General features: G+C 36.6%; 1 protein-coding gene across 11 annotated transcripts in view; it reads left to right on the forward strand.

Moving 5' to 3' along the window:
• Window positions 1-27,175, forward strand: part of PAN3 (poly(A) specific ribonuclease subunit PAN3) — a 118,717-nt gene that overhangs the window by 26,294 nt on the left and 65,248 nt on the right. For 8 of the 11 annotated variants that reach the window (XR_004346620.1, XR_004346621.1, XM_032610765.1 and 5 more), the window contains exons 5-6: window positions 2,870-3,031; window positions 24,458-24,608. Coding sequence is in view for 9 of the 11 variants with exons in the window: in XM_032610765.1 (XP_032466656.1) it covers window positions 2,870-3,031; window positions 24,458-24,608 (313 nt within the window). In the remaining 2 variants the exon portion in view is untranslated. The remainder of the gene's footprint in view (window positions 1-2,869; window positions 3,032-24,457; window positions 24,609-27,175) is intronic. The other 3 variants (XM_032610762.1, XM_032610763.1, XM_032610764.1) reach the window with 1 other exon arrangement.

A 27,175-nucleotide genomic window follows, 5' to 3' on the forward strand; every position in this document is an offset into this window, starting at 1 on the left:
TTTTAAGCCAGCAGCTCTTTCCCCAGCCACGCCTTCGCCTTCTATTTGCATTGCAGTTTCCTGGAGTTTCCATCCTTCACCTGCGCCTGTGATTCTCAGGTGGGGACAGTTTTGTCCCCCGACTCCTGCAGGACATCAAAGATAGTTTTGGTGTCACGACTGGGGCAGATGCTGCTAATCGTCCTGCAGTGGCCCACGACAGCCCTCCACAGCAAAGAATTATCCAAAGTCTGTAGTGCTGCATTTGGGAAACCCCAACCTGGATTATCATCAGAGACCATTGATTTATCTACCTATTTCCAGTTTAATTCTCATTCACAAGCTTTCAAGAGTTCCCCATTGCCCATGGAGTGAAGTCCAAACTCCTTGGCATAGGATACAAGACAATTCATGGTTTTTTATTGCTTTCAAGCCTCATCTTTCGCTCTCAAGTTTGGCCCTCTACTAATGATAGACTGAAAACTTGTAGTTTTCCCTTAATTGACAACAGAGTGCCTGTATGCCTCTACATGTGCATTTTTCCTAACCTACAAATACATCTTTCTCTCTCACTCACTCTGGTTTTGTTTTGTTTTGTTTTGTTTGCTATCTAGACACTTCCTTTAACACTGCTCAGGCATTCATCCTCTCTGTGAAGCCTTCTTTGCCTCTGTTCAATTGGTACCTTGATTATATATGCGTTTTTCATATCACAATGAGTGTGTTCTGTTCGCATGACTTTGTTAACCACTAGGTTATGTTCTCTTTCGGAGGGAAAGGTGTGTGTTTTATTCATCATTGCATTCCAAGTACTTAGAACAGTTCTTGATACAAAGTAGGCTCTCATGTTTCGTTGAAAATACATTTTTCCTTCAAGGAATAAATAATAGTTCAAATAATTTGGAAATTAGCTTTGACATGAGATTTTACCATAATTTACATTCTGTGCAATGAGACTTCTGTCTGTAATCTTTTTGGCTCACCATCATGCTCTGTATTGCTGCCATCTCTTTTCAGATGTCATTTGTCTTCTCTTATAATGGTATTTAAATGGTATTGATACCTTAGGTCTTTTCATTCAGTATCACGTAGAAAGTTTTACTTTTGGATTGGATTTTATTCTCTATTTATTGAAGGAACTTAAATCTGTAGCTGCACAAGTTTGGGGATCTCTTCTACCTAAGAGGAAAGGTCTTGGGCTTATTATAGGTTTTGGGGGTGATGGGGAGGAGGGAGAGGAATAGTGAATTCCTTTTTGGAAAAACAAACATATAATGAGAGCTGCTGGGGTGGGAGAATTATACACTGGATTTATTTAAAACCTTTTTTTCTATGTTGGTTAATGTACTACCATGAGAATAAATTTCACTAAGGTAATAATTGGCTCAAAAACAAGTCTGGATTTGTGAAGGCTCTAAATAACAGAAGAACATTTAAAGCAATAATTTTCTTGCTTTCAAATGTATGACTAGAATTTAGGTGTCCTTATATACATAGAACCTATTTGACATGGTGTGATTTTGTTTAAATAAATATTCTTTGATGTGTTGAACTTTTTTGATAGGATCATGTTTAGCCCAGATGTTTTCTAAAATATAAATTTTAAATTAGTGAAGGCTTAATTAAGGCTATATTATTTTTGCTATATGTCAGAGCCTTATAGTTGTGAGCTATGTTATTAAAAATAACTTGCTTTAAAATGTTTTCATCTATAATTTGGTTCTAAAGGGTATATTTCTGTTCTCATTCACAAAAGTTGCTTGTGATGTAGACACAGAGAGTAATTGAATTGGTTCAAGATTGCATAGAGGTGGAAATATTTTAGCTTCATGAAACTTTACCCACTGCTATAATTATTGGATAGATGGGTAATCTAGTTTCCTTTCTTATGCAAGTTTAATTTTTGAAGAAGGTTAATTTCAACTATTTGCTTCAGCAGTCTTAAGACAGAACAATGAGTAAACATAGATTTTCTTATTTTAGGTCTTAAATTAGATAACCTTCCCAAGAATGTGTCAGTATTCCTTAAAGGGAAAAAATATATACAGATTCCCTTTAAGATGCAATTTAGTACAAATTTGCTATAATTAAGAGAAGTAAAATGGTGGAAACTGTTCATTAACCTTCATGTATGAAAAAATCCCTGCCAACCACTTTTAAGATTGTTTACTAACTTTATTATAATATTAGCCAATGAATCTGTGCTTTTATTAGGCTACTTAGTATCAATCTGTTCAAACTACTGAGATTTATAAGACCAATGAAATTTGTGTATTTTTTTGTCTGAGATTGTTGTTTTTCATTGAGTACAGGTTTCACTGAGTACAATGCCTGTTTAAGATAGATCGATTTGTACTCTGCCCTAATGGGCATAGAATTTTAAAAATTAAAAAAAAATCCATTCCTTGAAATTAGCTGCTTCTTCTAAGTGGAGTGGTTCTCAGTAGGAAATAAGGTAGTGAGATGGGGAGCAGAAAAAGATATATAGTGTGAAGAAATTTTTTTACCTGTATTTTGTGCCCTTGAAGCCATTTCTTCATATTGCAGTGAGAATAGGTAAGTGCCAGTGGAAAAAAATTTGCAAAGCATTTACTTTGCTGATAAGTTAATTTCTGTTCACTAAATTCAGATTATAATGTATTTCACTAAAACAGTTGTTGTTTTATGTAATACTGTTGTTAGGACTATGGGTTATTTTGGAGGTGTGTGCGTACTGGGGGTGGGGATGGGGAGTGGGGGGTGGTGCTAAGGACATTAGAGGGAGTGTCTTAGAAATTTTACTTGTTTCCTATTCCACCATTCTTGATATCTTCTGTATGTTAGTTATGTTAGCTTAGATTAGTATGGGGGATGTTAGGAGTGGCCTGGTTTCTTTCCTTCTTTTTCCTAGCCAAGGAAGTATCGCCTGGGGATGCTGGAGGAGAGGCTAGTTCCGATGGGATCAAAGGCACGAAAAGCAAAGAACCCTATTGGCTGCCTTGCTGACAGGTGTAAATCAGGAGTACCCATCAATATGGTTTGGTGGAACAGAATCACAGAAAACAATTTACAGGTAAAAATAATTTTATTAGACATTTTTGAAAAGTGAATATTTTGGCTGCTTTCTGTGTCTGTGTGGGGTGGTGTGTATGAGATTGGATGACTTAGCTGATACACTTAGGTTTTTTGTTTTCTTGTTTGTTTTTTTTTTAAATCAAAGTAAGATTAGTGGCCCATTCACTAACTAAATGATTTTGTTTTGTGGCTTTTTTTTTGAACTTTCTCTGCTTGTAGTATATTTTCCTATTCTTCCATTTAATTTAAGTTTTTCCCTTTTGGATTTTGTTTATAGTTAAGTTTAATTATTTTTAATACACAAAGTTGTACTACATTAAAAAGTCATATAAAATTTATTACAGAAAATCTCATTTATTTGGAGTCTGAGCAATAGAAAGCTCCACATGTTGTCTTTTTGTACATTTTTACTAGGAGATAAAAATTGTGTGTAAACTTGTCAAGTGTTGGCTGTAAAACCAACTTCAATAGTATGTTGTCTTAGAGTTATTATACATTTCAGTCTTTGCATTATCTGTGCTAATGAAAATGAATTTTTATAACTCAAAGGCTAGCTTTTGTATGACTCTGAATCTGAAGTACTTACGAAATAATTTGAATTATATTCCATTTTAATTTGGATTATAATTATTATAGTCTCATTTAAAGAAATTGGTAATTGTGTAAAATAGCTCTGTTGACCAAAATTTCAGTTTAGCTGGAAGTAGAATATCTTTCATCCCAAACTTTCTGAGTACATTGGTATTTTTTTAATATATTGCTAGCCAAAAGCCTATAACCCCACATACACATATCACACACAGAAAAGATATAACAGAGTCAACAACTTGGTTTTATTTCTGTCAGCAACTTTGTGTCATGAAGGGGTTCCACAGTATTTTGGTCTGTTTACTGTCAATGCCATAGCAGTATCTGTGTTACCTTGGGCACAGAAATAAAAAAGTTATTCCCCAAAATACTGCAAAACATGTTATTTGTCTCAACTGAAAATTTCATAGTATTTTTCTAAATATAAAGAAAAACAGGGAAATGGAGGGGGGTGGTCCACATAATCAAATACTTAAAATTTCCGTGGAAAGTTTGGGATATGTCCATTATGAATAAGAATTCATAATGGACATATCCTTTATGAAGAATGTGTACTGAATTCTTCCTTTTGAGATCAGGAGAGAGGTTTGATGTGGATTGTTAGAATTATTTTCCAGTTTTAAAAAGAAAGTCTGAAAATAAATTGGGCTCCAGTTACGTAAGGACGGTTACAGGTGGAAGTGAAAGTGCACGTAGGTTGCAGGGGAAACACGGATGATGCAGAGGTACGGCCACTTGACCGCCCCCCATTGTCCCCCGTGTCTCAGGGGCAGTTCCAAGGTACTTCTCTTTAGCATAGCTTGAAAAATCATTAGGTTCGTTTAAAGAATATATGCTAGGATTATGCTTTATTTTTAATTACAAAGCTAATAATAGATTTGCATTCAGTGTGCTAAAGATTGAATTGATGCTGTCTGAATCTGATATTTCAAATACTAATATTATTTTGTGTTTCAGATAATTCAAATAGTTCTTTTTTAAGGATGTGAGGAATGCCTTATTAGCTTGATGTGATGTTGGAGGGGCAAGAATGCCTTACACTATCAGTCATGTGTTGAAGCATTGAAAAATACCCACCCGGTGTCCATTACTGTCTTTGTGGATTCCTAAGTTGGGTACCTGGTATTGTTTATTTAGAGCAAAGAGTATGTCAGTGCAATTTTCTTTTCTATTGGGGTTTTTATCTTTTTGTTGTATGAGAAAAGTAACTTATATAAGTCAATTCTGTACCTATGCCTTTTAATTCTGTATTTTGTTTACCTTCAAATATTTTAAAGATTTTTCACATATAAAAATTTTAAAGGATTGTGTAGCCAGATATATTAATCTTTCCTGTTGCATTTGTTTCCTTTCCTTTAAAGCTTAGGTCTTCTCAATCCTAAGGTTAGAAAAATATTTATCTATATTTTATTTTAGTGATTATAGCTATGTTTCTTAAATGGTTACCTTGTGCCACGCACTGTGCTAAGCTCTTTACACGTATTGTCTCTTTTGGTCTCTTACGGGACAGTTGTTACGGTTAAATGAAGAAACATCTTCAGAGAAGCTAAGTAACCTTAAGGTTAAATGGTAGCTGGTGGAGGAACAGAGCTCTGAACCCATGTTTGTCAGGCTTCAGAATCTCTTCACTTCTGTGTAACGTAGTTCTGGTTGTACTAGAGCTATGATTGATGTGATTGTCTAAATGGTTAACTCAACTTCTGTAGGACAACCTTTTTTGAGGATGAGAATGGGTATGTAGGTTTCCAGACATGGACTGTAGCTTATGCATAACTCCACAGTATTTGTAAGGTCAGTCTTTTTTCCTCATGATTCATCTTTTTTTTTTCTCAGTGACATTTAACTGCCTTTCTTTCTGGAACTTTAAATATTTGTTTACACTGATTTCTTAATCTTGACCTAACATCTTTTTGGAAAACAAATTTTGGAAAGACAAGTTTTTCCACTTCTGAAAACAAAACAAAAAAACCCAAGCAAACAACTAACTAACAAAAACCTTAAAACGACAACAGAAACTTGCTCTGAAAGTTTCTACCTGGATCATTCATAATTGCATTTATTCTCTTCAGTGCTGGATTTCTTTCGAGAGCCCTATGATTCCCAGCCTTTTAGTACTTAATAATCTTTTTATTTATTTTCTACCAAGAATCTTGTGATATGAAAGAGTCTGTCTACTGAACACAGGACATTTGTAAAACAGTGATTCATGCTTTTATTCTAAAATATATAATATGCTAATTAGAGAATCAAAGAAATTTAATATTTTTCTTATATTGTGGAGGTAGCTTGGTGGAGGCCAAATTTATTTTTCATATGGCTGTTTGAAATATTGATCATACCCATCTGGTCTCCATTACTGTGGAGTTCCCACTTGGGGACCCTTGAAATAGATTCTAGTCTTTTCTCTGATTTCTTTACAACCCATTTATTCCTTCAGTGCTTGGAGTTTGGTGTTAGCAAAAATTTTGCTGGAAACAAATCCCAAAGCTTGTCAGAGGTCTCCTGAATCACCAAATCCAACAGTTTTATCCAGTACTTAATACTGCTGGCCACTTTTTTATTTGAAGCTCTTTCCTCATGCATTCTTGTTTCTTTGTTTGCTTGCCTATTTATCTATTTATTTATTACTGGCTGTGTTGTGTCTTCATTGTGTCTATTTATTTATTTATTTATTACTGGCTGTGTTGTGTCTTCATTCTCTAGTTGCGGCTAGCGGGGGCTACTCTTTGTTGAGGTGCACGGGCTTCTCATTGCGGTGGCTTCTCTTGTTGCAGAGCACGGGCTCTAGGCACGTGGGCTTCAGTAGTTGTGGCACATGGGCTCAGTAGTTGTGGCTTGTGGGCTCTAGAGCACAGGCTCAGTAGTTGTGGCACATGGGCTTAGTTGCTCCGCGGCATGTGGGATCTTCCCGGACCAGGGCTCAAACCCGTGTCCCCTGCATTGGCAGGCGGATTCTTGACCACGGCGCCATCAGGGAAGTCCCCACCATGCATTCTTGACTCTGTTTCATCCCTGCTCTTTGTGAGCTCCTGTTCTTGGCTCACTTGTTCTTTGCTTTCCCGTGTATGCCTAAGATTCTTAAATTTTTATTTCTCTTAGAACTGTCTTCTCAGTTCAAGACCCAAATCTTTCATGCCTTCTGGTATCTTTGCATGTAGATGTATATCCCTCTATCACTACAAATTTGGCAAGTCTAGAACTCAGTGTATTTTTCTCTTCTCCAAATCTACTGCTTCTTTTTTTTTTTTTTTTTTTTTTACTGCTTCTTTTATATTCTCTTTATATTCCTTCTTTAGTTAATGGCTTTATCATCTTCCTGGTCTCTGAGACTACATAGCTTCATTTCTTCCCTGTCTTCTCCCATATTCTACCATTTATTATGAAAAGGAAACTACTGAGGTTTGACTACCCATTAATTGAAAGATGATACATTGGACAATTTACATTTGCCATCATATTAAGGCTTTACCACAATAGTGACATATTATCCCCATTTGAAAAATATGGAAATTGCAATTTAGACAAGGCTTATTGTTCGTACGTGGTAGAGCTGGGATTCCAGATCTATTAAATTTTATATCCTGAGATTTTCCTGCTATATTGTCTGCCTCTAATCCCCATTCTTTAAAATTCCACGGTATCTTTTTATCCTTTCCTTTTTCTTTCTTTTTGTTTTTAAACATAACTGACATATGTACCCTCAGTGTATCTTCTAAATAATTTTTGTCACATCCCTTCAGGATCTGTTCAGCCTTTCTAGGGCTATCTCTCTTTAACTGTCCACACGTACTAAATTCTAATCATATGGAATCTTTTATACCTCATATAATATGAAATACATTGTCAGTTCTCTGTACCTTTTTATCTCTGTACCATTGTTAATAGAGCCTAAAAAAACTTTCTTCCCTTTTCCTTTTTTTTTTTTAATTTATTTTTAAATTTATTTTTTTTGGCTGCGTTGGGTCTTTGTTACAGCATGTGGGTTTTCTCTAGTTGTGGCGAGCGGGGGCTGCTGTTCTCTGCGGTGCACGGGCTTCTCATTGCTGTGGCTTCTCTTGTTGTGGAGCACAGCCTCTAAGTGCACGGGCTTCAGTAGTTGTGGCTCGCAGGCTGTATAGCGCAAGCTCAGTAGTTGTGGTGCACGGGTTCAGTAGTTATGGCGCACGGGCTTAGTTGCTCTGCGGCATGTGGGATCTTCCTGGACCAGGGCTCGAACCCGTGTCTCCTGCATTGGCAGGTGGATTCTTAACCACTGTGCCACCGGGGAAGTCCCCCCTTTCCTTTGAGAGTAGCTCAAATGCTACCTTTTCTGTAAATACCTGCTCAAACACCTCAAAGAAAAAAAAAGTTTGTTTTTTTTTTTTTACTCTTTTCACAATACTTAATGTTATTTCATTCTCTCTTATATTGGTTGTTTACCTGTCTTTTCCAACTGAATTGTAAATACGTGTGACTAGGCATGTGTTGTTTATTTTTGTACCCTTAAGGTATTCTGCTTGTCTCTAAATGTCATTGTATAATTTTATTTTCTTAGGCAATATGTGAAATTTGTGGTAGTTTATTTTAAGAAATTTATATATTTTGAAAAATTGATCATAGGTTGTCTGGGATTTATAGCCATCGTATATTACTATTGTTTAGTTTAATTATCATAATTGATTTAGAACATAGGGTGGTGATTTCTTTTGAAATGTTAGACGATCTTCTCTTCTTCTTTTTTAATTCAAAATTTAACATTGTAGAAATATTCTTGATATTTTTCAGTCTTCTGAGCCTGGTACTAGTCTTACTTCCTGACAGTGTTATTATGTGACAAAGCTCCTCTGTTTTGTATTTTTCTCATGGTCTCAGTCTAAACACCGAGCAGGTGGTAGATGGAAGGTCACCTAAAACTCTGCATCAGCAGTTCTTTATTTCACTGAAGTGCAAGTTCACTTTCATCTTTCCTTAGTCTCTGCCCAGATGATTGCCCATCCCTCTGCCTGACCAATGTGCGTGTGAATTTGAGATTTTACATTTGTTCCATGATTATGGTTCAAATGCCGTTCAAGATTGAACTATTTTATCACCTACTTTATAGAATTATTGTGAGGATTCAGCTTTCTGTTTGAATCTATTATTTGTACAGTAGATATTAAATAAATGTCCATCCCTCCAATTTGACCTCATCCCTCCTAAACTTGGTTTTTGTTTCTGTTTATTTAGGGTGCTCTCAGTTATTTATATTCAGATGTGCATGGCATTGTGGTATATATGGAAGGAGGCAGTGACATTAAGTGTCTCTTAGGGGCTCTCATTTTAATGCTGACTCACTTGAATAGTTTAAAAAATTACTTTAAAAATGCTTTTTTTGAAGGGATAACAATGTGTTCCCATCCTTCATGTAACAATTAGATGTCAACTTGAATGAAAGGATGGGAAATGCATGGTTTTATAAACTTCTCAGAGTATTGCAGGTTAAGATGTACCTAAAAGTAATGACATGTTACATAAAGTCTTACATATATATAAATATATATATTTATATATATGAAAGACTTTATGTAACATGTAAGTCTCATTTTGTCTTAGACCTTTGGAAATAGTGGAGTTATGAATCATAAATTATTAGTATTAACTGTTGTTGTAGTTTACCCCCAGAGTGATGTAAATGAATGAGAACTGTTGGACTATTGGGTGTATTAGGAGATTCATACTTGTTAACATCTCTTTTGATGGTGTTTTTCCCCTTGTGGTCTGATTAAATGGCATTTCTTACAAGTATTTAATTTGTAAGAATGCTCACATTAAAATCTCTTGGCCCACAAATTCAGCAGTGAATTCTAGTTGCTTGTTACTGTTGCTTTTAAGATCCCAGGGAGGTTTTGGAAACTCACTGCATATGCTTCAGTCTTTAGTTACTTACTGAATTTTGGTGTTATTTCAGAAGATTTCTAGTCTCTATGCCCCAGGAAATGAGATCCTTTGGGCTTTAGATGGAGTGGATTGGAATTTATAAGAGTGATGCTTCAGTCCATCTACTCAGGGTTCCTCAGGACTTTGAAAAGTTATAGAACTGTGGGGCAGCTAAAATGATGTTACTATGTAAGTTCTGATTTCTCACCCACAGCCCATCCCAGACCCTCTTCTTTTCTCCTCTTCTCTGCAGCTGCTATTCTAAACCTTTACCATTCACCTCAGACCTGTTCATCCCCTCTGTCACCTTTGAGCAAGAGACTTGTGTTCTTCAGAGGAGGGAAACAAGAGGTCGTTGAGAATGAATTGCTTCATATGTTGGCTTTCTAACTATGTACAACATTTTCACTTACACCCTTTCCCACTATTTTTCCTTTGGTTGCAAACAAACAGGTGTTCCTTTACTATATCCTTCAGAACCTGTCTTTAGTCCCTCTAGCAATTTATTTCATTATTTATCCCTTTTCAGTTTTAGACAGTCTCTCCCTTGACATTGATGTCTTCTTCCTAGCTTGGTCTTCCAGTACCAAGGAGTGCTACATGAGGAAATATTCTGTGGTCAGTACATTTGGGAAACTGTGTGATACAATTTGAGAACTGCTTCCTGCTTGTTGCTAGTTCTTCACCCTTCATTCATCCCTTAATTCCCAGCATTTTACCTTTCACTTTCACCACTCTATTGAGACTCTTTTTGGTAACTTACCTAACTACCAAAAGTCACAGTTCTTACTTGACCTCTACTGCATTTGACATTGTCATCCGTTCCTCTTTCCTTGAAACTATTGTTCTCCTAGCTCTGAGACTGTTCTTTATTAGTCTCTATCAGGGACCTCTTGTCCCTTGCTGTGCCCTCAGGAACTTTCCCAAGCTCTGTCCTTGACTCTCCTGTCTCTGCACACAGTGCCCCTAGGTGATCTCACTTATCTTCATTACTTCAGCTACTCCCTAGTCACATTTGACTCCTATACACACACACACACACACACACACACACACACACACACACACACACACACTACCTGCTTCTGAACATCTTCATCTGTATGGTGTAAGACTTTAAAAACTCAGTGTGTCTGAAATGAATACTATATCTTTTCCTTCAAACCTGTTCTTTCACTCACACACATCTGTACACACTTATTCACAGCTATATGCCCACTCTCTGTCTTGGTTATTGATATCACCCAGTTGTGAGTTCTTCATTCTTCCATCTTCCATATCTGTCACATTCTTTGGCCACTAAGATCTGTTGATTGTGCTACCTTGAAATTCTCTTCATTTTTTTTTTTTTTTTTTTTTTTTTTTTTGCGGTACGTGGGCCTCTCACTGTTGTGGCCTCTCCCGATGCGGAGCAACAGGCTCCGGACGCGCAGGCTCAGCGGCCATGGCTCACGGGCCCAGCTGCTCCGCGGCATGTGGGATCTTCCCGGACCGGGGCATGAACCCGTGTCCCCTGCATCGGCAGGCGGACTCTCAACCACTGCGCCACCAGGGAAGCCCTCTCTTCACTTTTAATGTTACCAAAGTACAGTTTAGGCTCACCTCCACTTCTTACCCGGACTATTACTATTGTAGTCTCTTACCTGGTTTCCTGCTTCTTGTCTTTTCTTTCAGACCACTACTTGGTTGATTTCTCATCTTCGTCGTCTGTTCTTTGTCATTAGAATGCAATCCAGGTCTCTTAGAAAGGCATCGAGGTGCCTCTTGATCCCTCAGATTACTGCTGCAGACCCGCTGAACAACCTGCGGCACGGTGAAGAGCAGCACGCTCTTCCTGCCTCCGCCTTCGAACATTCTCTTTGCTTGCTGTGCCCTTCTCTCTGCCTTGACTCAGCAAACTTGTCTTTTAGGATTCGATTCAAGCATATGGTCTTATGACCTAATTAGGCAGCTCTAAGCATTCGTTCACCTTTCCGTAGCACTTCACATTGCTGTAATTAATGTGTATATAACTTACAGGCTAGCAGTGAATGGCACACTATAGGTAGTTAATTTTTTTTTTTTCTTTTTTGATACATGGATGTTCTGAGCTCTTGGGAGTGTGGAATTGGGTTCAGGGTACATTCTGTACCTGTGAAATGCCAGCCTGTGAACTTCTAGAACGTAGTGCCTATGTTTCAAATATTTTGTTCTCCACAGTGCCTAGCACAGCGCCCAGCACATTATCTTTTATTATTAGCTATTCAACTAGTTGAATGAATTAACCTGGATTAACGATTATCTGGTGAGATGAGTGTTTGGGCAAATTTAGTCCTGAATTTAAGTTTTGTACGTTTTCTTAAGTTTTCCTTTGGTATAGTTTCATGACATAAAATATAATTATGGAAAAATGTTTGAAAAATCTTAATATATGTTAAATTTTGTGATTAAATGTGGCAGGATTCTTGGTTAGAGAGAATGCCTCCAAGTAAGTCTCTATTACCATGCAATGTGACAAATAGATTTTACTGATGTATAGTTATGGATAGAAGATGTACATAGGTATACAAGATAGTTATAGCTGTGTAAAGTAATTATTTCCTCTCTGGAATGTGGTGATGGTCTTGCTGTCTCCTGGGTTACTCGTTAACTGACCTAAATGGATATTTTTGCTTCTTTTAGGGAGAGTAATACTTCTCCCCAACTTTATTGAGATACAGTGTTGGCCAAAAAATTCATTTTGGGTTTTTCCTTAACATCTTATGGAAAAACCCGAACGAATTTTTTGGCCAACCCAATAATTGGCACATAAATAGGAAGAGTAATATTAAGAATTAACTAGGTAGAATATTGAGAATACGTGATGGTTAATGATTACTGTTATTGGAGAACTTTGACATGTAAATAACTTTTAATGGAAGAGCAAGCATTTCATCTTTTTTTTAAAATTTATTTATTTTATTTATTTTATTGCTGCGTTGGGTCTTCGTTGCTGGGCTTTCTCTGGTTGCAGCGAGCGGGGGCTACTCTTCGTTGCTGTGCATGGGCTTCTCATTGCGGTGGCTTCTCATTGTGGAGCACGGGCTCTAGGGCACGCGGGCTTCAGTAGTTGTGGCTTGCAGGCTCTAGAGTACAGGCTTCAGTAGTTGCGGAGCACGGGCTCTAGAGCGCAGGCTCAGTAGTTGTGGCGCACGGGCTTAGTTGCTCTGCAGCATGTGGATCTTCCTGGACCAGGGCTTGAACCCGTGTCCCCTGCATTGGCAGGTGGATTCTTAACCGCTGTGTCACCAGGGAAGCCCCTCTGTTTTTGTTTTTAAATGCCTTCTATCCTCCAGATACAGATTTTGCTTTTTTTATATACATTGGTCCTACTCGTCTCAATTTGAATATTGCATCTTCTCTGTGAATTCTTAGTACCACTCCATTCAGTGATGATGATATGCAAAGAAAAGGGAGTAGTGTAAGTGGCTTCATAATTTACAAATCTTAACAAACTTTCTTAAAACTTTTTTGTAAAAGTTATATATGCTTATTGAAAAAGATTCACGTACTACAGAGAAGTACAAAGGAGGAAGCAAAAATGTCCCATTTCCTCACCACCTAGAGATAGAATCTTCTTTTAGCACGTCAGTGAGCATCTTCAGGTAGAATCCTTTTACACACCTGTGCACACGCACGTGCACACATTCTCCCTCTCCCTCCCGCCCTGCCCAACCCGCTCTCTTAGGCATCTGCACACCATTTTACAAAAAGCAGTTTAGTATAATTGCAGCATTGTAGCCTAATTTTACTTTATTTTTTCTCAGTAGTGGTATTGGCCTATTTTCATGGTAGATAAAAATATATCAATTCACGTGATTTTTTTAATAGCTACACACTATTGTATATACCATAATCCACATAACCAGATCCCTATTGATAGATATTTTAGTTATCCCTCCCCCCACCACTTTAAAAAATCATTTAAAAAAACTGTGCTAAATGGAATCTTTTCTACTTGGGTGATTTTCTTCTTAGCCTAAATTCCTAGATGTAGGAATACTAGGTCAAAGGATATGCTTGTTTTTCATTTTGATACATAGTATCAAACTATTCTCAAGAATAGTGTTACCCATTTCTGACAAACTTTATGAAAGATGAACTAGTGAGCGTCTTTGGAAGTTAATGCGCCTACAGTTTCACACTCTTATATAGAGAGAGTGACTTTAAGCTGAGTTCCCAGAAATGTTTTTGTTTGACTCTACCATAACATAAAACCTCTTACTAATTGACTTTCATCTGGCAGGTTCTGACATACACATGCCACTTTGCCCTTAAGACAGTCAGATTATTAGTAGGAGAACTTATATTTAAAAGAACAATGGTGTGAATCTCTTGTAAGCAGTAGTAGTCAACTTTCCTTCACTGTCCCCACCAATTTGAATCTGATTTATTTAGAGAGTCATATTTCCTCTATTGGGTTGTTTTATCAGAAGGCCCAGTTTACTTCAGAAAATTTGTAAATTGTGATATTAGACTAATTTCACAATAGTAGTAGTGTTTTTTGTTGTTGTTGTTTTGGTTTTTTTTTTAGTAGTAGTGTTATATGTTAACTTTTATAAGATGAAACTTGACTGGTCTTAAAATATTAAGTTTCTGAATAGCCCAGAAGTTGAGTGTATTGTGATAAATTTTAAATTGACCGTATTTGGACATGCTTGAAATCTGTAGAAATAACAACCCACTAAGGCAAAACAACAACAACAACAACAAAAAACCATGTAGAAATATGAACTTGGAGGTTCTGGTTAGCCATTTGACTTCTCCTTTCTGTCTCTCCCTGTTCCTCTTTATTCTGTGTTATTGATGAACACTGAAGACTAGTAAAAATCGCTCTGAATAGTGCTGCTCTTTATGTCTATAAGTCTCATCTTTTTATGCCTTTTTAGATAATTTTATCAAGGCAAAATTCTTGCCTATCCCTGCCTTTCTCCTTCATTATCAGTATCCTCTCTTCTGCCTTTCCAGATAATTCACTGCTCTCTGCCCTTGCCAAGACACAGACACACACAGACATACATACAGCCCTCTACCTTGAGCATGAATCTTTTGACTTAGTCCAAAACTAGGCCCCGAGAGAAGAATAGTAGTGAAGATGGGAGATGGGAGTCATACGTTCTGGAAAAAAGTAGATATGGCCAAGATTAGTATCAACGTTTTATCTCTCTCGCTTTTTTTTAATGATTTAATTCAGTCAAGGACAGTGGAGACTTGACCTGATCAGTCTTTGGATTTCAGCAATTAAGTCATTAAATAAAACTTTCCTTCTCTTTCTTTCTTCCCATTTTCCCCTCCTTTTTCTCCTCCTCCTTCTCTTTTTCTGCTTCTCTCTCTTTCTTTTATCCTGGCTGAAAGTAGAAGATGGATTTGAGTTGTACAAGACTGGAGTCAGGTTGGTCCGTTGGGATGATGGTAACCTAGACTAGGGCACTGACAATGACATGAGTAGAAGTAGTTGAATTTGAGAAATATTTAGGATGTAGAATAGACTGCATGACTTGATGCTGACTTGATGCTTCAAAGATAACTGCATTATCGGAAAGATGGTTGTGACATAATTTATCTGTTTAGGAAAGAGATTGTATAGGAAGCGCAACAAAACCTGAAAAACCAGCTTTATAGGGAAGTAGTTGATTTGCTCATAAATAGTTTGAATTAATAGTTGCAAAACATCTCTTTACTGGTGGGTGTCTGATCTAGCCAAAACAAGGAGTTGGCTAAATTTTATATATTTATAACTTAAGCTCAAATTAGGAATACCTTATGTTTGGAAAACATCACCACAAAATTTGTCTTCTGACCAAGGTGGAAGAACAGGGATTAGACTTACCCTCCCTCCAGAAACAGCTAAAAAACTGACCAAAATATATGAAACAAGTTTTCAAGACATTAGATATCAGGCAGTGAAAGACAGTGATCCCTGATAGATGGGAAACAAATGAGGTGAGCTCCCCGTGATTACCTTAGCTCACTGTTCGGTGGGCAGTTTCTGAGCCTGGTGCCTGGAGCGGGAACTCGGGTGGAGCCTAGTGATCTATCTAATTAGGGAGACCAAACTGGAAGTTTACAGAGGCCAAGCCGGATATAGTTCACAAAAAAAGTACTGGAGAGGAGAGAGCTCATACATAGAACTTTGGACACTTACAGAGATTCTCCTTGCATCTTCAGCTGAGTACTGATCAGAGGCTATGAGTGAGGAGGTTACTTGAACTGGAAACAGAGATTCCTGAAAAGATTACAGGAAATAATTCTCAGAGCTCACACAAGGCCAAGAATAGTTCCCACGAGCCAACATGGAAAGCATCATAATTCATGAAGCATTAAGTAGGGTAATGAGAAGTCTTTTGCCTCAAGTAGTGGGACCAAATTAGCCTTAGAATAAATGCTGCCCTAGTCTTAACTAATAAAGCTTAAAAGCAAGACCTGAAAGAATCAGACTGATTTTTAATCAGTTTAATGACAATGGAGAACAAATCTCAAGAATATTTATAGCAATAAAAATATATCTAGGACTTCCCTGGTGGCACAGTGGTTAACAATCCGCCTACCAAGGCAGGGGATACGGGTTCAAGCCCTGGTCCAGGAAGATCCCACACGCTGCGGAGCAGTGAAGCCCGTGTACCACAACTACTAAGCCAGCGCTCTAGAGCCTGTGCGCCACAGCTACTGAAGCCTGCACACCTAGAGCCTGTGCTCCACAAGAGAAGCCACCGCAATGAGAAGCCTGAGCACTGCAACAAAGAATAGCCCCCGCTCGCTACAGCTAGAGAAAGCCTGCGCGCAGCAGCGAAGACCCAACGCAGCCAAAAATAAATAAAAAGTAAATAAATTTATTAAAAATAAAGAAAAAAACAAGGCATCCTTAAATATATACATATATATATATATATATATATGTATATCTCCAGCACCCAAAAAGATAAAAGTGACAATATTTGGCATTTGATCAAAAATTACCAGCAATGCAAAGAAGTAGGAAAATATGACCCATAAAGAGAAGCAAATGTAATCAATTATAACACATAAATAGTGTGTAAGAACGTCAGAAGAGTTACAACAATACTCCATGTGTTCAGGAAACTAGGGGGAAGATTAAACATGTTAGTGTAGACAAGGAAGACCTACTAAAAAATCCAAATCACACTTCTAAAATTTAAAACTACTTTGGCTGAAATGAAAAGTATTGGATGGGATTAATGACAGATTAGACATTGCATCAGAAAAGATTAGTGAACTTGATGACATAGTGATAGAAGCTATCCAAAAAATAGAGAAAAAGTGAGCCATGGGATAACTTGAAGCAGCCTAACACACTTGTATTTTTAGTCACTGAAGCAGGGTGGGGGAAGGGCAAACAAAAAATATTTTAAGAAACAGTGGGCAAATATTTTCCAAATTGGATGAAAACTGTAAGCCCACAGATCCAGGAGCTCAATGAACACAAGCACGAAAGAAACATGGGGGAGTAAAAACTGCACCAAGGCACACCAGATAAACAGCCAGAGGGAAAAATATTCATTTTTGAGGAACGAAGATAGAAGTGATAGCATATTTCTTGTTGGAAACAGTACAAGCCGGAAGACAGTGTAACAATAACTTGAAAATATAGGAAGAGAAAAAAAATGTCAACTTAGAATTCCGTTCTTGGGAAAAATGCAAGAATGTAATCCATTGAGTGCATTTAAAGACTTGTGAAATTCTGAATAATATGTGCAGTTTAAACTTATCGCACCAATGTTAACTTTACGGTTTTGAAAATATGCTCTAGTTATGTAAGGTGATGTCTTTGGGGAGAGATGGTGAACGATACTGCTACTTGTGAATTTTAAATTACTTCAAAATTATATATTTTTTAAAAAGCAAAGTAAACACCTTTTTAAACATACAAGAGTTGAAAGGGTTCACGTGCAGTATATGTGTACTTAATAGATATTAAAGAAAGTACTTCAGGCAGAAGGAAGAAAATACCTTATGGATCTATACAAAGAAATGAAGAACACTGGAAACAGTAACTACGTGAGGAAATATAAGAAACTGTCCCCCTTATTCTGTAAGTCTCTTTGAAAGATACTGACTGTTGAAAGCAAAAACGGTAATAGTGTGTTGTTGGGTTTATAGCATATGTAGAAATAAAATATATGATGATAATAGCACAAAGTCTGGCGGGGGAGAAATGGAAGTATAATATTGTGAGCTTGTTACACTATATCTGAAGTAGTTTAAAATTCAATGATAGTTGGTGTTATGGACTGAATTGTGTCTTCCCCAAATTCATTTAAAAAATATATATGACTGTATATAGGAGTGGGCTTTTAAAGATTTAATTAAGGCTAAATGTGGTTGTAAGGATGGACTGTAATCCAATATGATTGGTGTCCTTAGAAGAAGATGAAGAAATACCAGGGTTGCACACACACACAGAGAAAAGGCCTGTTGCTGTGAGGACACAGTGAGAGGATGGCTTTCTGCAAGCCAAGGAGAGACGCCTCAGGAGAAACACCCTCTTGGCCCCTTGATCTTGGGTTCTCACCTACTAGAACTGTGAGAAAATATGTTTCCATTGTTTAAGCCAGGGGTCCCCAACCCCTGGGCTGCGGAACGGTATTGGTCTGCGGCCTGTTAGGTACCGGGCCTCACAGCAGGAGGCGAGCAGCGGGCAAGCGAGCGAAGCTTCATCTGCCGCTGCCCATTGCTCACATTACCGCCTGAGTCATCCCCCTGCCTCCCCCTGTCTGTGGAAAAATTGTCTTCCACGTTACCGGTCCCTGGTGCCGAAAAGTTTGGGGACCGCGGGTTTAAGCTGTTCAGTGTGTGGTATTTTATTATGGCTCTAGCAGACTAAGATAGTCGGTGATAAGTTAAATATACGTACTGTAAAACCTAAGATAATCACTACAGTAACAGAACAGAGAGAGTTATAGCTAACAAGCCAAGAGAGGCGGTAAAATGAAAATTTAAAAAATCATTTAATCCCAGAGAAGGCAGAAAACAGAAAAGGAGACCAAAGAACAGGTGGAAGAAATGGAAAACAAGTAACAACATGGTAGCTAGATTTAAACCTGAACTTATCAGTAATCACATTAAATATAAGTCTTCTAGACAGCCTAATAAAAAGGCAGAGATTTTCAAATTGGATTAAAGAAAAAGAGCAAACTCTAACTATATGAAGCTGACAAGAAGCCTGCTTTAAACATAAACACGAAAATAGATTAAAAGTTATACCATTAAAAAAAAAAAAAGTTATACCATGCACTAGTCAAAAGAAAGCTGGCATAGCTATATTCATGTCAGAAAAAGTAGATTTCAGAGCAGAGAACATTACCAGGAATACAGAAGGTCATTTGATAAAGGTAAAGGGGACAGTTTATTAGGAGCATAGATACGCCATTTTTAAATGTTTATGCACCTAAAAACAGAGTTAAAATATATGGGACAAAAGCTAGTAGAATTGCAAGGAGAAGTAGACGGTGATACGGATTTCAGTACTCCTCTCTCAATGAGAGGAAGAAAATCATTAAGGAGATGGGAGGCCTGAGCAGCTCTGGTAGTTTACTCGTAGAGCCCTGTGCCCCACAGCAACCACATGAATACTCTTTTCAGGTTCACACAGAAATTGGTCACCAAGACAGAGCAATTCTGGGTCTTGAAAGAAGTCTCAATAAATTTAAAAGGGTACAAGTCATACAAATGTGTTCTCCGACCACAAGAGAATTAAATTAGAAACCAGTAACAGATCTGTGGAGAATCTCAAGTATTCAGAGACTGAATAACAAACACACTTTTGACTTACTCATGTGTCAAAGAGGGATTAGAAAGGGAGACTTAAAAGTATTTTGAACTGAATGAAAATGAAACATGCCAACAGTTGTGGGATGCCACTAAATCAGTAATCAGAGGGAAATTTGTAGCACTAAATGCCTGTATTAGAAAAGGAGAAAAGTTCCCAAATCAGTGATCTCAGCTTCTAGATTAAGAAACTAGAAAAAGAAGAACAAATTAAACCCAAAGTAAACATAAGAAGGATGAATCTTAATGATGCAAAGTGAAAGAAGCTAGTAAGAAACCCAGCACCTACATATGTATGTAAGATTCATTTATATTAAATTCTAGAAAATACAGACTAGTCTATAGTGACAAAAAGCTTATTGGTGGTTGCCTGGAGTCCAAAGCAGTGGAGCAGAGAGGAACAGGAGGGAGGGATTTCATTCAGGCTTGTGGAAACTTTTGGGCATGATGAATGTAGTCATTTTCTTGATTTGGGTAGTGGTTTCATGGTGGTCTACCTATGTCAAGAGTTATCAAAGCTTACATTTAAATATGTACAGTTTCTTATATGTCAATTATATCTAGATAAAGCTGTTCAGAAAAATTTACCAGGTCATTCACGTTCATTCAGAGAGTAGAAAGATTACTGATAGCAGCTTATGAAGCTATTAAGAGGTGAAGCAAGTTGAGCTCGTTACAAGGAGCTTTACTAAGGAGGGTATTTTATGGTTTTATGAGGTTACTGTGCGATTTTAAAAAGCCTGACCAATATTCAGGAATAGCAGTGATTCCTCAGTCATTCATCGCATCACCTTAAGACAGCTTTCTTTTTCTTAACAGACCTTTTGGCATATTTGCAGTGAAATATTACATAATATTTTGTGTTGTGTTTTTATCCAGTATAAACCTCTTCCTGTCATTCTACCTAATTAAAAATTAATGGCTGAACTTTTTATTTTGTTTCACTGTTATTAAATTAGTCCCTTAATTTATGGGACTAATTTATTGTGTTATTAATAAGTACTCTTGATCGTAGTGGAGTCCAGCAGAGTATTAAATTCTGAATTAGACTTTAAAAGTAACAGTTTCCAAGAAATAATATAATAGTAGAAAAGCATAAAGTTGTATTAATCTTGAGCTAGAAACCTCATCAGAAAATTACTTCATTTGTAAAAAAACAAACAAACAAAAAAAACCTTTATCAGTCATTGGTAAAATAGGAAACACTCTATCATTTTGGTTGGTTGGGATGTCTGAATTGAAACATTATTATTTCATTTAAAATATAATGATAATAATTACAACAGTGCTTTTTAAGCTAAAGGCCAGGACTCTTGACTTAGTATATTTCTGTCTGGAGAGGACAGGTAGGAATCATATCCAAATGTTGGGGGATGATGTTGGTTTGAAGAACTCACTAAATAAAATGCACTTGGTTCTTTTGGTTGTGAAAGTTGCGGTGTAAATTTAAGTGTGTGAGAACCTAAAACTCTATTGATAACTTCTCACAGAGTGAATGTCTGCTGTTTGACATAAACATTGATTTTTTTTCCCAAATATACATTTTGAGCTGTTTAAGATATGAATGAAAATTAGGACTTAAAGTATGAATAGAGGGCTTCCCTGGTGGCACAGTGGTTAAGAATCTGCCTGCCAATGCAGGGGACACAGGTTCGAGGCCTGGTTCGGGAAGATCCCACATGCCGCGGAGCAGCTAAGCCCGTGCGCCACAACTACTGAGCCTGCGCTCTAGAGCTTGCGAGCCACAACTACTGAAGCCTGCACGCCTAGAGCCCATGCTTCGCAACAAGAGAAGCCACCACAGTGAGAAGCCCGCGCACCGCAATGAAGAGTAGCCCCCACTCGCCGCAACTAGAGGAAGCCTGCGCACAGCTTCAAAGACTCAACGCAGCCAAAAATAAACAAATAAGAATAAATAAGTATGAATAGAAATTAGAAATTATGAATAAAAATATAATTATATGTATGTTAGAAAACCCACAAATTTAATATTATAGGAACATATTTAGAGAGTTATGATGGGATTATCTAAGTCACAGGGTGGGAGTAATAAAACTTTGGTGTTCTTTTTCACTATTCCTTTTCTCATTTATTGCATTCTCTTTAGTGTTGTTGAAGTTAGACAAGTTTATATAACCCAAGTCCTTGACTCTTCTTTCTAGATATAACCTTTGCCTCCTAAAGCTAAAATATATTCTTTATTTTCTTTTTCTTTTTTTAAAAACTTAATTTATTTTTGGCTGTGTTGGGTCTCCTTTGCTGCTCATGGGCTTTCTCTGGTTGCGGCGAGCAGGGGCTACTCTTGCGGTGTGCGGACTTCTTGTTGCGGTGGCTTCTCTTGTAGCAGAGCACGGGCTCTAGGCCTGCAGGCTTCAGTAGTTGTGGCTCGTGGGTTCTAGAGCGCAGGCTCAGTAGTTGTGACTCGCGGGCTGACTTCTTAACCACTGTGACAGCAGGGAAGTCCCAATCGTTTATTTTCTGATGAACAGAGATTTCATTTTAATGTGATACTGGTTTTAATTACCAGTTTTGCCTTATCTATCTCTAAAAAAGTATTCTTTTTAACATGTTAAAGGTGTGTGCCTATGGTATTTTGTTGCTTTATAAAACCCTTATATATGTTACAAACCAGTTATATTAAAGTGGTTTAAAGAATGCATCTTTTTATTATATAGTTATTATATATATAACTTTTATTATATAGTTCTTATTTTAACTAATTTTATCATGAGAAAGTATTCTCATTATTATAATTTCTCATTAAGTATTTTTAATAGTTCTCTAACCTGGTTAGAGGAATTTATATTAACTGTTAATAATAGTAGCGCTACTCACTTATTCCTAGATTTTGGTTTTTGTGTTATACCTACTATGTAATTCTTTTTTCTGCCATTTAAATTCTTTAACCTTTTCTCTCATCTCAGATAAACTCATCTGAAATAAAACAAACTGTCTCACCACCCAGACAAGGGAAATGCCTTGCCATCATAAATCAGGAAAAAAAATGGAGGGAGGGGTTTAGGCCCTTCTTTTCACTTCTTAATTAAAATTCATTGTTGGTAGGTTTTTTGGATCTGTGGTTGTTGAATCCCTAAAAGTTGCAGTTTAGTGTATACATTTTCATAGTTAATTTTAATAACTTCTATCATAATAAATTTGAAGAACCTTTATTAATGGCATTTTATATATAATTTATTTGGGGGAGGTAGAATAGATTTTCCCCTCCTTTTTCTCCTTTATAGGATCCCTTAAAAATAGTCTTTCAGACTAATTTAAAATAGATTTGATTTAGAGAAACTCAGCTTTGAAATCAAAAGTCTCTTATTCAAGGTAAATGTAAGGTATAAATGAAATGGAAACTGGGTGATACTTTTTCTCGGGATTAGACTAGATTAATTTCTTTGTCTAAATTTGCTGTCTCTTAGTAATCTTGTAATCCTGAAGTATCCATCTCTCCTGGGCGTTTTGAACTCTTTTACCAAGTTATCTGATTGCGTTTTGACCTCTTGTACCAAGTTATCTGATTGATTTTATCTTGACTTTCATCTTCTAAAACAGATTCAGCATTAACTAGTACACACTGATTTAGCTCTGAAGGGATCCTCTTGGTAACCATTTGTTCTTTTATAACTAGGGATTGCTACGTCAATAAAATGCGTTGGCTTATTTTCTACTCCAGAAATTAAGGAATTGGCCGTACTTTTAAAGAAGATGCCAGTGTTTTAAATTTGGAAGGTTTTAAAATAGACACATAAGTGACAGAAGAGGACTTTTTTTTTTCTCTTTGGAAAATATGTTTTGGTTCAGGCCTGATTCTTTTTTTTCTTCAGAATTTTATGTCTTAGATATGGCAGTAAAAGAGGTTCTCTGTACATCTATTATATTGTAGTTAAGCACAGGTTAACATTTTTTCTGTATTTTATTACTTTGCATTTAATTTTAGCTGGAACGTAACTAGTAAAATATCATTTGTTTTAGAGCTTAAAATGAGGTTAGCCTCTTGACTTGCTATTTTCCAAATTTAATATTTTGAACTCTAACCTAGCAGTTTAAAATGTCATTCATATCGAGTAGGGAAGTTGTTCTTGGATTGTACAATAATTAGTCCATCTTTTTATTTGATGCCTTCTATGGAAATATTTTTCCATTTTAATGATCAGTTCTAAAATACTTCAAGTGATTAAATGTTTTGCATCATGATTCAGTGTATTTTAAACTTAGCTTATATGTATACAGAAAATGTGGGCTGAAGTATGAACATACTAGATTATCTCTTTGGTCGACCCTTTTGGAAGTTGAATTCAAATATCAGTGTGTTGAATCGTCACTGTACTTGAGCATGTAGGTCACAGTTTCAGAAAAATATTTAGGATGTTCATTTTTTCCACATGGACAAAATACAGACCATTTGTGAAATTGATTTGCAGTCTTATAACGTGCTAGTCATTCTTAAAGGCAAAGGTGCCATGCCACTTGACTAGATAAGAGGTGGCATTGTACAACTGGGAGGAAATTTTTTTCATGTAATCTCATAGTAAAATGTTTTTTAATGTAACAAGTTACATGAATACTTAGCAGACATTGGAGCCTCTATTATGTTTTCCTTATGTCTTGAGTCCTCTCGTGTGTTTGCCTTGTTTTTAAGTGCTTTTCTTGTCTTTACTGTTATTTAAATACATGGTACTATATTATTGGGGAAATGTCTTAAGTGCTTATAAAGAAGGAAGTGATTAATTTTGGAATAAAGGCAGTTTTGATCTTTATCCTGGTAGAAGTGGTTTAAAGACATTAAATTTCAAACTTGTTGGCTCAGTTTTGAGGCAGTTTCAACATCCCAGTTCTCTAAAATGTGTTAGGATAGTTTGGTAATGATGTATATTTGACAATAAAGGCAAATTTTCATGTTCTGAAGTTAAATTCTGCAAATGAAATGATTAAAACCCTCAAATTTGATGAAAATTTTTCTTCAAGAAATTTAATTATCCCACCCCAAAATATGAAAACTAAAAAACACTGTAAATGCTTTCAGTAAAATATTTTACTTAGTAAATAGAGCACTGTGGAATAATGCCTAGTAGATTCATTGTCTTTTTGGGCTTAAAAATGTGTTAACTTACTATATTTGATTTTTAAATAGACACCAAATCCTACCGCAAGCGAGTTTATTCCCAAAGGAGGAGCAACCTCCAGGCTCAGTAACGCGTCCCAGGCACATGCGTCTGCCTTCTCTCAAGTGTTCTCTCACCCATCCATGGGGACTCCTGCTGCTGCTGCTGGATTAGCCCCAGGTAAGTTGAGTAACTGTTTCCAGTGAGTTCCAGATAGCAAGTCTCAGCACATTTGCTGGTAGTTTACCAGACCTGAAATTGTATTCTTCAGTGAGTCATATTTGAACACATTATGAGTTTTATGTTCTAGGTTTTGGTACCATAGTCCAAATGTGTAGTTGAAAATTTTAAAGCAAAATTTAAATTTGAACAAAAATTGAATATAAGGATGTTTAAAAGCACAAAAATAAATTTAAAGGAGAAAATGGTTATTGAGAAAAAAAGTCTGTCTGGGCCATAGTATTTCCTTAAGTTCATGATAATGCTCTTTCACTCAGAAACTTCTGTAAGAGCGTCAAGGGCCTCCTTTTGAAATAAATTTCTAAAAAATAATTTATATCATTTAAAATAAAAGTTTAGATGTATTGCCTTTCAGGTGTTTGATTATAAATCTGTAGCAGTAATTCAAATTGGGTAAAGTATTATAAACAATGGTAGGAAAGAAATGTGAAATATTAGGGGTCATTGAGGTAGGGAAGACAGTACATCTCAACACTTTCTTCCAAGTTTACCCAAAATGGCAGGAGAAGAATTTGAAGAAATGCACTTATACCTCAGGGATCCTGAGGCATAGTTCAGAGTAACCCTTTGAGAACCCTATCTTCTTAGAAGTTCCCCTCTTTTATCTAAAAATTCATGCAGATTTTGTATTCTGCTTTCTAACATAAACACATATCAAAATATGAAAGTTTTCTTAGATAATTAACATCACCCATTCCTACTGCTGAGTAACTTAATTAGACAAGTAACGTATGCAGAATTATATTGAATTCATAGTAAGTGCTGAGCAGGTTGTCTTGTGTCTGTGAAATGGTTGAGCTACCCACCCAGATTATGTTTCTGGAACCTGTACTGGAAAATCATCACTTGGTCCTGAATGTTTAAAAAAACAGAAACAAAAGGAAATTTATATACATTAAATGAAGCCAAAAGATCTTTCTAGATCAGCCTGGAACTAGTACTGCCTCCAGGGCTTAATCTAATCAGTGATGGTGATAAATCATTGGTTTTGATATTGATATTGAAATCAAGGACGTTTTTGGGAAGAAGAATGAGAGAAGATAATGATAACTTTATGGAACAGAGCATCCGGCTTAGTGTATAAAGTATCAGGTGTATTCAGAGGCTTAATAACCTTGCCGTTGCCAAGGATTTTATCAGTGCCTACTTCCCCTCACCTCTCCCTCCTCCCCTTCTCTCCCTCCCTCTCTCCCTCTCTCCATCTCATTCTCCCTCCCTCCCTTCCCACTCATCTCCCACTCATCCTCCCCCACCCCAGTGAGCAGTTGATCATTTTATTAATGAAACATAACCAAGAATTACATACCTTTCTGGTGAAACTTTTAAGATAATTTTGTGCGGAGGGCCTTGAGATATACCTTGCAGCAACTCCTTCCCCCTTACTTGTCCCTTTACCTTTTTTCTACTTTGGCTCTTTTCAGGTTCAGTTAAATTTGTAAACATTTTCCATTCTTCCCTAGAGAGCAGTGTCAGAATTGAATCTCCCTGGTAGCCTTAAAGTTTTACTTGTAAGTAATATGCTACTATGATTTTCTCCCATTGAGGTGTGTTCACATTGTTTACATGAGCATAATCTACATGTCAGCTGTACATCTGAACTTTCTTAGGGATTGTCCAGACTTCAGAGCAGTGTTTATAAAGCACCCACAGTAACAAAACCCTCACGCCAGTCAGAACCCTTTGGCTTTCTTAATTAAGCACCAGTTGATTTTCGCCTAACAGCACATTTTCCCTTGTCTCATAAGTAAATATTTTGTTCACATCTTTGGTCAGACTAGTTCAGGCTAAAAGATGGGCTTTTTAAATACTGGAGGAGTTAAGAATGTCAAAGGGAATTTTAGATACTGAAAACATTTAATTACAAAATCCATTAATGCCGTGGTATTTGTTTAAGGTTTCCAGTTGTTATTAACTTGTGTGTAGGTAGGTGTTTCATTGGTCCCAATTGGATTTCACAACCTAAATTTAGGATGAAATGAATTAATTTAAAACTATTTACTCTTCTTCTACATAGCCCTAACATTAAAGTGGTCATTCTGCTTCTTATTAATGAAAGTAATTACTGTCTGGAACCATTGGAAATAGGTCAGTATATTATATTAAATGTATTCCTGAATTCTTTATACCGACTATTTAAAAATTGTTCTTTATTCAAATGGCAATCAACGAGGCTAAAATATTTTCCAAAAATACTGGAGTGATTAATGGTTTTGCATGTATTATTTCTCCTTTTAGTTAATGGCTTAACACTGTGGAGATGAGCAAAGGAAAACAAAATTAAGTCTGTACTTTCAGAAAAACATTTTATCCCTTCAGTGTCTTCCATTACTTCTTACCTATAAATATTTTTTTCAAGGCCTAGGAGAGGTTCTTGGTATTTTCACTTTAAGACTGTAGAGTAAGAAAGGTCATAGAAGTTTATTTACCTGCCTTAGTGGTGATTTAACTGATTTTTAATCCTCCTTGTCTACTGTAGGTGTAACCTAGTGATAATTTTCAGTTATAAA

The sequence above is a fragment of the Phocoena sinus genome, chromosome 18 (assembly GCF_008692025.1).
Source record: "Phocoena sinus isolate mPhoSin1 chromosome 18, mPhoSin1.pri, whole genome shotgun sequence".
In the NCBI taxonomy this organism is placed as follows: domain Eukaryota; kingdom Metazoa; phylum Chordata; class Mammalia; order Artiodactyla; family Phocoenidae; genus Phocoena; species Phocoena sinus.